The sequence below is a fragment of the Python bivittatus genome, unplaced genomic scaffold (genome assembly GCF_059951505.1).
Source record: "Python bivittatus isolate LINGU-HERP-01145 unplaced genomic scaffold, Pbiv_v1 ctg000440_np1212, whole genome shotgun sequence".
NCBI classification, from domain to species: domain Eukaryota; kingdom Metazoa; phylum Chordata; class Lepidosauria; order Squamata; family Pythonidae; genus Python; species Python bivittatus.
The window spans coordinates 6,974,015-6,986,191 of record NW_028277063.1 but is presented as its reverse complement, the minus strand read 5'-3'; the positions used below and the strand labels follow the sequence as shown (position 1 = coordinate 6,986,191).

The 12,177-nt window shown below is 42.7% G+C and overlaps 1 protein-coding gene across 2 annotated transcripts; it reads left to right on the top strand.

Moving 5' to 3' along the window:
- The first annotated feature begins 4,301 nt into the window (after window positions 1-4,301).
- On the top strand, window positions 4,302-11,638 carry ELOB (elongin B). 2 transcript variants are annotated; one of them, XM_025163972.2, is made up of 4 exons: window positions 4,302-4,508; window positions 7,214-7,348; window positions 9,593-9,701; window positions 11,284-11,638. In XM_025163972.2, the coding sequence occupies exons 1-4, from the start codon at window positions 4,506-4,508 to the stop codon at window positions 11,391-11,393; spliced, it is 357 nt and encodes a 118-aa protein (XP_025019740.1). In that variant the 5' UTR covers window positions 4,302-4,505; the 3' UTR covers window positions 11,394-11,638. The 2 variants fall into 2 exon arrangements, with proteins under 2 accessions (XP_025019740.1, XP_007424071.1); XM_007424009.4 differs by having other exon boundaries at window positions 4,312-4,508; window positions 11,281-11,638.
- The last annotated feature ends 539 nt before the right edge of the window (window positions 11,639-12,177 follow it).

The following is a 12,177-nucleotide window of genomic DNA, read 5'->3' as shown; positions in this document are numbered from 1 at the left end:
AGGATGCTGTGCAAATGCAAGTACTAAATGCTAGGAATTAACTGATCAAATCTAAGTGTCTTGAATGAACACAATTACTGCATGTTTCCAGAGGGAGGGTCTTAACTCTTTATAAACCCAAAAGAAAAATCTGAAGAGAATTTTTTGGCATTAAAAAAAAGAGGGAAGAATTAATGGGACAACACTGAAGCATTGTAAATGGAGTCTCTAAATTCTCATGAATGAAGTAGGATGGTTACTCGATTAATGATGGTTACATGATTTCAATAACAGCATATTTTCAATAACTGAGATAAGATTCCTCCTAACTAGCCCCAGAAGACTTTCTTAAGTCAGATATTTTGCAATAATTTCAGTTTCACAGAAGAGAGGATCTATAATTTGTTAGTGTCATTCTGGCATTAATGCCAATAAATGGTTCCTTTCTGAATTATGCTGATCTCTGCTCAGGAGCCTATCCAGATAACGATGCAGTCCTGGGGTGGAAGTCAAAAAGTCAACATAGAGGCTGCACGATCAAAACCCACCCCTTTTTATTTGTGTCACGTGATATTTATTTATTTTATTTATTTATTTATATTTATCAAATTTGTATGGCCACCCATCTCACAAAAAACGTGCCTCTTTTTTGTGCAAAAATCTCTGGAGGAATCAGCAGACAGACAAAATCTCAAGGAAAAATGTAGAAGAAGGCATATGTTGATGCTTAGTTGAACAGAGGAAGGAAGCTGTGCTCTGTATAATTACACTGAAATCCCAGTAAGCTATATTCTATCCACACAGAACTCTCCTGTGATTGGTGCCTTCCAGAGATGTTTGAATGCCATTTCCCAGAATTCCTCTTGCTGTGCCAGAATTCTGGGAACTGTAGCCCAAACACATCTATCATGTGCCAAAGTGAAGAATTTTCCATTAAGGATACTTGGAAAGCTACTTTTTCATCTCCTTCTCATAGCTCTGGCATTTAGACAGATGGACACCTTCCAGAAATTATCCTCAAAGAGAGAGAAAGAAGTCTGTCTAACTGTTTGGGATATGCATTATCAGATGGTATATACAATCCATTTTTCCTTAAGAATTCGGAGTAGAATTATATAGATGCCACATTATGTCGTGCCCCTATGTATGGGGTTTTTACATGACTTCCACACATACACTCTCTTGGAGGCAGGAAATTTCTTTATTTTTACAGAGTGTATATCCTGTGTACTGTTTTTCACTACAATGAGGTGGTACTTACTGGTCACTGCTTGGGGTGTGGAGCAGGAAAGCTTTGGTTCCTCTTCAGTTTGCTTTTATAGTTTTGATGCATGCCGCAACCCAAAGATTGCATGATGAGACTTCAGTATAGTTAAGTAAACCAACTTGAAATAAACATAATAATGGCTACTGCAGGCTAAAAAGAAATGGAGTCAGTTCACAGACAGGTTCAAATAAGTAAAGGACTCACAGACAGAAATAAGGCAGAGGTAGCTGGGACAAAAAAGGAAAACTCTGTTTATTAAATAGAGAGGGCCAATGGGGAATCCCATCCCATTACGGGAATCTCACACCAAAGCATCTTGAATGGGATTTTGCTCAGTGTCCACAGGAAAAATGAGAAAGAATCAAAAGCATGAAAAGTGTTAGAAGGTGGAACTCAGATTGCATGCTTCTATCCTGACTCTGATCAGACAAGCACATTTTATCATGAGTCCTCAAGACTGAAGAAAATGGCTGCCTCTGGAAGAATCCAGGACAATAAAGCTAAAAGTACAGATAGGTTTCTGCACACTTTTTTTTAACCAACAAATGTCGCAGTCATAAAATGAGTCACAGTTGTTGACTGACCTACCAAGGTCAGAAGAAATTTCTTTACTCATTTTTAATTTTTTTATATGAATTGGTTCATACAGCATAATGCAAGTAGGTAGATTCTATAGATCTAACCAACATTCAAAATGAAATATTGCTACTGGGATTTTTTATTTTATTTTATTTTTGCATAGATTTAATCTTTTGCCAGTCTTTCTTTTGACCATGTGCACTGAAAGCTGGTAGAATTAACAGTGACATTAGGAAAACTTTAACCTTTGCAATATATAGGGTTTTCATTTTGTCTAAAAATCTCCCTCTGCAAAAGTGTTAACATTGTTTTTTTAAATAATAAAAATGTCCTTCCCCTATAAAATATAGGAAATTAAGTTTTAAAAATGAAAAAAGCAAATGAAAATTGCCATTTAGATCTCAGCTTAAAGTAGCCTCCCCAAGCTTGGTAGGTTCCAGATGTGTCTGGATTACAATTACTATGATCTCAGCCACTTGGTCACACTAGCTAGGAATCATGAAGGTGGCAATCTGAACACATATTCAGGATCCCAGATTGGGGAAGGCTGCTTTAAAGTAAATACTGTTTCAAACTTCACAATATAATATTTAATGTACTACCCAAAGCCTCATGTAACCAAGATAGCTACCTATGAATTAGTATTTTCCTTGTGATAAATTTACAGTAAGCTGTTGACCAGAGGATTGATCTTGTCAAATTCTTACAGGGAAATAAGGGCTATATATCATGGAGTAGTTGCTTAAGCTCCACTATAGACTGCAGAAAAACAGTGTTTCATCTGTGCCAGTGAGGGTCAAGTACTACAGAATGCTGACCAATTTGGTAGGGAAGAAAGAGGGAAATGGCCTTGAGAACAGAAAAGAGCCACTTATCAAATAAAATCTAAGTAAGGCATATTCTGCCATCTGGTGGTGAAAGATACAAATGTAATCATTGTAGCAGTTCTAAGTCTGGGTTTTAAAATTGTTTAAAACATTTATACCCTACCTAGCTTCCATGGAGTTCTAGGTGGCCCAACGCATATTTCCATTATCAGATATCAACTGGCCCATACAACCTATCAATGCATGATGTAGTTTGGGTTTCACTTAGTACATCATGTGAATCCAAGCAATTGTGTTTTGTACAGTGTTTACAGTTTAGCACAATGTGTTAAACTGACCACTGCCTAGGGAGCTGAAGATGATGACAAACATCCAAGTATCTCTATTAACATTCTACTCCAGTTTAATCAAACAAGCACTATTGGGTGGTATGAACTGTATCACATTTAACTGTGGGAAGATGGTAGTATTTCTACGTGGGGAAAACTTGTCTATTAGGAAAAAAAGAATATTTTTGTCCTTTCCGCAGCATGCTCAGTTGCTCAGAAAGTGGGGAAACAGAAGCTTTGAATCTCTGCAGCCTGAAATGACAATGACGAATTTACAGTATGGTCTGGTGGTCAAAAGGATTAGTGCATTATACTTACACACTAGAAATGTACGAGGAACACATGGAAATGCAGCATTTTCTTCCATAGAGAAAATCTTAGGATGACTCAGACGCACCAGTCTACCCCAACCTGACATCCTCTAGGTCAGGGTTTCCTAAACTGTGAGGTATACCTCCCTTGGGAGGTGCAGAGTCCAGGGGAGGGGTGAAGAACCCCTTAGTTACATTGTTACAATAAAGCCACCTTTCCAAAAGTTTTATTGTAGTTTTCATTGTTCATTTGTGTTCGTTTTGGTGTTTGGATTTTTAGGGGAGGGGTGTATATTAAGATTACACTAAAGGGAAGTGTTGATGGCAAAAAGTTTGGGACCCCTGCTCTAGGTGTACTGGAATTCAACTCCGAAAAATTTCTGACAAATCCTAAGAATGATTTGTAATGCAATGCAACTCGTGTGCACCAGGTTGGGGAAATGATGGGAATAGCTGGTTTTGTTTTCTCATACTGGAATCGAGGTTGTATGCTCGAGAGCGCGCTAAATTCCTGGCCCTACAGCCCAGGGCCAAGAAACTCCATGGTGCAACATGGGGGCCTTTATACAGGCCAGAAATGCCCTTCTCAAGATGGCACCCACCTCCCTACATGGTTACATAAGGAGCCTTGCACTTGACCTTTGAACCACTTTTAGCTCGGAGAGGCGTAAAACGGAAGTTAGCTCCTTAAGATAGCTCCCACTTTAGGAGGAAGGGAATTCTTGCCAAGACTCAGCGTTAAGCATACCAAAAGATTAAAGGGCTCCCGAAAAACACAGCGACCACTCGGAGGGAAACCACCAAGACACCTTTTCACTTCCGCAACATAACGGAAGCAGCCATAGAGAGTAGCCGCTCTATAAAACGAGCCTTGAGGGGAAGCGCTTGGAAGTGGCGGTGGTCTAGCCGCGGGGACCTTTTCAATATGGCGAGACTCTAGGATGCCCCTCTCAAGATGGCAGCAAGCACTTCCGTGCCGTTGACCCGCCTTTTCTTCCGGGGGCTCCTTCCGCGAATCCTTTTCTCTTCGGGCCGTCTATGGTCTTTCCCCGACCGAAAGCCGTAAGGCGAGCTTTGATGGGGCGCATGCGCCACGGTGCTCTTCCCCTAAACCGGGTTGGGTTATACCGAGACTGCGGTGCATGTTGGGAAACTGGGGGTTTTGCTGCTTTTTCCTCTCTGGGGGGTCTGGGCTGAGGCTGCATCTGCAGAGATGGTAAGTCGGGGAGGGGGCCCGCCCGGGGGCGCGGGGGGCGCGGGGCCGGGCCTGAAACAGTAACAACGGGAATCCCAAGGGCAACCGCGACCCTCCGGAACCACCTTCCCCGCTCCCTTCCCTTTCCTTCCCCCGTGGGGGGCTCCCCCGCCCTCCCATGTGACGCTCGTCGCCCCCCTTTCTCCCTGATCTCCCGGCTCCGTTTTGGCGGACGCGGTCTGGGCTCCCCTGCGCAGCGCCCTTCCTGACGCCCCGAAAGAGGCGGCTTCCTGCCGGTTTGCTCCCTTCAGTCTTTCCCGGCGGTCTGATCGGGTTTTCCTCCCGACTGTTTCCCCTGGCTCTGCCTCAGCCCCCGCCCGCTTAATCGCCTCAACAGCCCTGCGAGGTAGGCTCCGAGAGGGGTTGATGGGGCAGAGGTACCCCGGAAGTTTTACACGGGTTGGGAGGGAGTTCTCCCTGGTGCTGTTGGTGGCGCTGGGCTCTCTGACGCCCCCGTCTTCCTGCTTCCAGGTGCTGCCTCGTTATTCCTTGCCATCATGTGCTGTTCCTTGCAGCTCCTCTCGAGTTTATTTGGTAAACCGATAGTTGGTGGTTTTTAGAAAGGGACGCATAGCAGGCATTGGTTAGAAAGATGATAAATCCATTTTGGGGTGAGAGGTTGTTCCCCAAGGAAGCTAAGAGAGGTTCTGGATGCTGTTGTAGCCAGGATTTTGTATGGGATATAAAAAAGATGTATTTCAGGGTACAAAAAGCTTCCCAGCTGTTGGGTGCTTTTACTCTCTAGGGCACAATGCTGTTTGACACTGGAAGCCACCTCCAACAATTGAACCTGGCCAAATACAATTCCTAATCTTTGGCTTTTACGCTGCCCTTCTTTAAGATGCTCTCCAGATGCTTTGGATTTCAACTCCCATCAGCCTTTGGTAGCCTGGCCCCTGGCATTGTGGGAAGTGTAAAAAAAATATGTAAAAAGACAAAGTTTTCAAGTGATGGGTTCTGTCTTGGGTTTAACACTACCTTGGAGTTGTCAAACAAAGCACCATTATTGCTTCTTATCAACTCTTAAGAGGAAGCAGTTTGGGCTCTGTCATGCCCTGCTTGGTACATAAGCCCTAATGTCATGACTGGATTTGATTTAATTTGTAGCCTTCCTTCCTCACTAAGCTTAAGATGGCTTACATCACATCTGTTTTTCCTCTTATACAACCCCGTGGAGTAGGATGGATTGGGAGATGCTAACAAACCAAGTCAACTGAACCGCTTCCCTGGCTGAGGGTGGATGGAATTTGGGTCTCTCCAGTCCAAATTCAACAGCTTAACCTCAGGAGTGAATCAAAGGCTTGGTTTCTGTAAAATGGAGTGACTTAAACATTAGCTATGAAAGGTTATCCTTTATGGTGGAGAAAAGTTACATTGCAGGGATTTTTGCATTCTAAATGGGCAAGTATCGAGACTAAGTCTGAGATTTTTATCAGCAAATAAAAGAATTTTGGAATTTCTGAAGTAGGAGGAAAAACTCATAAAATAATAGTTTGAGGAATCTTTCAAATGTGAGGACCAGAGTTGCTGATACAGGTTTGTGTTATATATGAGACCAAAACCATTGTTCTACCAGAACTTTTCCCAAACTAGTGCCTTATCGATATCCTGGACTACAATGCCTACCATTCTGTTATTATTCCTATTGGCTGTGAATGATGGGAGTTGTAGGCCACACATCTGAAGACTATCAGGCTGAGGAAGCCTCAACTCTCTAAATCAATCTTGAAGATCTAGCATTTGTTATTCCTCTGCCAGGATCTCTTTTGTTAGATTTGTAAATTGTATTAAGCCAAGGTTTGTTTAACAAATGAATTAATTGGGTTTGCCCAGTATGCTTACAGATTAAGATCCAGTGTGTTATATGTTCTCTGTGCTATCCACGGAAGCTCTGGTAGCACTGGCTACCTGGAGTGCCTTCTATCGGTTTTGACTGATGTGCCCAGCTGCATATCTATGTAGAGTGGACAGACCTTACCATAGTCATCTGTAGTCCTTGTAGTACTCTGTATGTGGTTTAATAGAGAGACTACCTGCACCTGTAAAAACTCACATGAGCTCTGAAGTAGGCCATGAAGAACTAGTCACATGGTTATTAATTGGCAGGTATGAAAGATAGGGGTATAGTATATTATGAAAGGTGTTTCAGTGATGGCTCCATCCTTGAGAATGCCTTAAGAAGGATTACCTTTCTTATAGCTTCAGGATTCTGTGGTGTTAGGCTGCTTGTAAATAACAGTACTAATTTTAGTATACAATTCTTAACTGCTGCTGTTTTACTTATAGCAAATCTCGATTGGCTGACCCCCAGAAGACCTCAAATGCAATAATAAAATCTGAATTAGGCTGCTTTTTCAAACAATGGAGTTGTCTGTTGCTTGGCGAATCAGTCTGGACAGTGTACATATATTTTATGTACATTACATCAATTTGGATATAGCAAAAAACTGGGAATAATTCCTCTCAATTGTTCCATAAAACTGAAGTTTTACTGTACTTTGTATTTTATGTTTTGGAGAATAATTGTCTATCCTACATACCAACTTGAGATTTTACCATGAAACCTTGTATAAAATGATGTCATTATCATTATTGATTATTATGCGTTGCTTGGATAAAACTGCTATAGATCACCTAATATTATGAACCGATCTGTTGCCCAACAGGACGTCTTTCTAATGATCCGACGTCACAAGACGACTATCTTCACAGATGCCAAGGAGTCCAGTACAGTGTATGAGCTGAAAAGAATTGTGGAGGGGATTCTTAAGAGACCTCCAGAAGAACAGAGATTATACAAGGTATGGGGAGATCATGATAAAGGGTACCTTCAGGGGCTCTTCCGATAAATTCCAGCATTACACCAGGGCCCACTATTCACTAGGTTGGCATTTCACTACTCTCCTTTATCAGTTCAGATGTTATATTAATTTTTTGACCTAACCAAACTGTTGCTCTTGGGAGATACTCCCACCTGAGCTCCTACCCTTTTAGCCTTCTGGAGGGCTGTGAAGACCTGGCTCTTCCCCCAAGCATTGGGTTAGAATGGGAGTTGAGCTGCGAGGGATAATTAGTCTGGTGCCTGCGGGAAGGGTATTTTTGTTTTTAACTTTTTTTTTTAATGGATTGTTGTGAGCCGCCTAAAGTCATCATATGACATAGGCAGCCATATAGTGCTGTAAATAAATAAATAAAATACTGGGTCTGCAGCACCCAGAAATTCCAACCATCCTCAGTTGCATTTTTTTTTAGACTATAGAGTTTCCAGGAGCTCTGTCTGCTTTTTTTCACTGCTTAGCCTGCAGTCAGATCATAGGGAACAAAGCTCTCATTAATTGCTTCTGATAGTCTTTTGGAATCACCACTGTTCAGCAGGGTTGTTGAGGAAAGAAGATAGCAGTTAGGCTTCTGGACCCTTCTTATCCTTATCCGGGTACTGAGTGTTTAGGAAGTACATCTGTAGGATGTATAGAGTATATCTTTCATTTTAGTTGTGGAAGTAACTCAATATCCAGCTGGCTGGTGTGGTCTTCCGGGCTGTGTGGCCGTGTTCTGGAAGTTTTGTTTCCTAACGTTTCGCCAGCATCTGTGACCGGCATCTTCAGAGAGCAGGAGCACAGACAGGAGTAGTTCTCTCTGTGCCCAGGATGAGGTGACCCTGTTGTGGGTATTTATAGAGATCAACAAACTCAGCTCAACCACCAGGACGTGTGAGCAGTTCACACAATGAACATACTAATCACCCCCAGCAGCCACTCGTTAACAACTCAATAGAAGAAAAAACCCTGCCTAATCCCCAGGAAGATACACACATATTCTGACACCAAAACACCCCCCACACACCTCCAATCCCCCCCCCCCCCAAGTCTCTATAAATACCCACAACAGGGTCACATCATCCTGGGCACAGAGAGAACTGCTCCTGTCTGTGCTCCTGCTCTCTGAAGATGCCGGTCACAGGTGCTGGCGAAACGTTAGGAAACAAAACTTCCAGAACACGGCCATATAGCCCGGAAGACCCACACCAGCCATTGTATTCCGGCCGTGAAAGCCTTCGACAATACATCAATATCCAGATCTTCATATGTTGCTTAAACAAATCCTGTACAGTAGATATCTGGGTATCTCTTCAGAGCAATAAATTAATAACCAGCCATCAAATAATATCCATGTAAAACAATAAGCAATTAACAACCCACAGAGTTGTATCAGGTATACCAATGGAGTTGGTTCACCACCCACCTAGTCCTTTGTCCCATCTAAGAAACTATTTTTCAGTTTGCTCTAGAATATTTGGGATTAAAGAATCCTTGGAGTTAGAGTTCTAACCCTGTATTTCATTTTTTAATAAGACTAGAAATGGAAGCAAGGAGGGAGGTAGCAAAGGGTTTCCAGTGTATACTAGTTTGCATATACAGCCAATCCCCAGGTTAAGAACGTCCACCTTACAGACAACTCATACTTACGAACGGGCTACCTATTACTAAAAATGGCGGACGATGTTTTCCTTCCTCGAGCCAACAGACCACTGAAGCTCACAATGTTTTCACGAACCGCTAAAGCTGCACGTTTTTAATATACAGCCTGTTTTCAGCAGTTCATGAAAACATTGCACGGCTTCAGTGGTTCATCAGCTCGAGGAAGGAGAACACTGTCCACCATTTTTAGCAATAGGCAGCCCGTTCATAAGTATGAGTTCTGACTTAACATACAAATTCGAGTTAAAGACAGACTTAGGAATGGACTCATTCTTAACCCAGGGACTGCCTGTAGAGCAGTTTCAGTGAAAAAATATATATATATGGACTCCTTACTATTCTGTCCTTTGCCGCCCAACTCTACGGCAGTCTGATGTACCTAAGATAGTTAAACCTTGTTCTAAACAGAGCTTGCAGTCTAGTTGCCTAATTTCTGTGGGCAGGTTGCTTTTAATTACCCACCTAAATAGTAGTTGTTTGTGATTATCAGATTTAAAAAAAGAAAAAAAACTTATGTGATTTGCTGAGCTTCTCTTGCATCCTGGTGCAAATTACCCCATTTTCCAGGATGATCAGCTGCTGGATGATAGCAAAACTCTCGGAGACTGCGGCTTCACCAGTCAGACAGCACGGCCCCAGGCCCCAGCAACAGTCGGCTTGGCCTTCAGAGCCAGTGGTAAGTGATGCTGTTGCATGCTTTTCTTTCTTGAAACAAACAAGCACAAAGTTGTCATTAAAAGCCTAAGACGAGGAAGTGGTTTTCACTGATAACCTAGGAGAGTTGGCCAAATTTGCCTTAGACAGATATTCTGTGCCCGGAGTGCTGTCTTTGAAAAGACCCCCTTGCAGTGGTATACTGCCACACATAAGCAACCAGGAGATGGCCTCCAGAGGTGGTGTTAATGTGTAGCTAGATATATGCGTGAATGGGTCGTCCCTCGGGTATCTGCACAGAAAAGTACAGCTCCCTGCGGTCTAGCCCTGCTCCAGAGGCTTAAATTCTCAGAAGAAGATCAGATACCCCAGAATCTCTTAAGCATTAGAGGGAGATTCACCAAAGCAGCAAGTTGATGAATTTTAACATGTGGCTCTCACCATGCTGTAAGCCTTCTCAGCTACAATAATCTGAATTATTGTAACATGCCCTGTGCAAGGTTGCTCTTGTAAAATGTTTGGAAACATCAGGTGGTCGAGAATCCAGCTGCTAACTGTAGTCACAGTTGATGATGGAAGGATTTTGATAAGACGCCACCTCTCCCCCCGCCCCCCAAGAATCAATTGGAAGGGATGGTTGCCACCCAAAAAGTCAGGTTGGTCCCATGCTGTTATCCTTGTGGGTGTCCCCTTCAGGGAGAAGTAGTTTTATTTTGACGGGTCTCTGGTGCGTAAAATGTTTTAAGCTCAAAATAGTCATTAAAGAGTTTGAAATCAATTGTTTGGATTGTTTTGAAAGCATTTTGATTACATGTTGGCTCTTATGTCAGGTTCAAATCAGTATTTTGAGCTCAGAATTGGTTATTGGTGACCCCAAAACACCTCTCAGTGGCTGGAACACCCCGTGTTGAGCTTGAAATGCAGCATTTCAAGCTTGAAGTGTTTGAATCACAAAATACTTTGCATACTTCTACAAAGCAGTATTAAAAGTATGGCAATAAAAATACTTTTTGAACTCAACAGCCAAAGCCCACTTAAGACACCAAAGGCCCGGATCTTTTATTTATTTTTATTCATACTGTTAGCTGCCTGTACTGTCAGTTTTGGCAGAAGGGTGGGCATAAATATAGTGATAAAATACATTTTATCTTGGATGGGAAACAAGCCAGTGATTTAAAAATCATCTCAGGTTGATAGAGAATGGACCTAGCTGCTGCCTCGGCAGAGAATAATTCTGCTTCCTTTCTCTTCCTCCGACGAGAATAGCAAGTAGGGCTTCTGCAGGGATACAGCTATTTTTTTCCCCTAAGTTTGCAGGCAACCAAAGCAAAGATGTATTAATAACTTTACTCACACCCAAGTATCAATATGAATGGTATAGAAATAAAATCCTTATATGCTGCTTCTGATACGGGATTAAGCAGACGCTACTTGAAAAGACAGGGTGTGAGCTATGTCTGTGCCTGACTAGTTTGCAACAGCTTTGGACTTCTCATGCTACTCGTGTTTGGTTTGGGATTTATAGTTGTCGGTGATCTAGCACAAAATAGTACCATTCCAGAATGATGGTGTCACACACACACCCCTTTCTCCCCCTCCAGAAGATGCCTTTGAGAGCCTCCGCATCGATCCCTTCTCCAGCCCCCCAGAGCTCCCAGACGTGATGAAGCCCCAGGACTCTGGCAGCAGCGCTAATGAGCAAGCAGTGCAGTGAAAGACAGAGGCTAGTGGAATTTGCTGCACAACCCATGGTACCCTTGAACCCTCTCCCCCAGCCTCCCTCTGTCATCTGACATGGAGAAAGATATGGCTCTACCCCTTGCCTCTGATCCTGGTTTCCCTTTTCTCCTTCCTCTCTAAGCAAGACTACATGCCGCCCCACCACGCCCATCCTCACTCATCTGACAGAGCTGTTTTCACTTTGGTTTTGAAAATAATAAAAGTACAGCTGTTTTTTTCCCCCTTTGTCTTGCGTTGTATGCCTGTGCACTGAAACAAAAAAGGGGCTTTGGGACAAGGGGAGGTTATATTATGACAATTATTCTATAAACATTTATGCTACAATTATTCTGTTCATGTCTTTATGTCAAACTGTCTTTCCTGCGGCCTTAAAGACAAATACAGCTAATCCTATAGCGCACCTGCGAAATACGCTATCAACACCTTCTAAGGCAGCTTTCACCTTGTGAGATGTGTTGGGATTCCATCACCCGAATTTTCTAGTCATATTGGAAAAGGCTGTTCTAGAAGAGGACATGCAAATTTTCTACTGCTTGTCAATGCTGGAGATGACGCGCTCATATCTTACGTAACATTAGCCCACTTGAAATGCTATGTGTAATCACTTGCCATCGCAACAGCTATGCAATTAATACTCTACTTCACGATAGGCAACCTGGTGCCCTCCAAATGTCTTCAGTTGTAATTTCCACAATCCCTTCGCATTAGATGTGCTGGCTGAAGCTGATGGGATTGACATTAAAACACTTAGAGGGCAC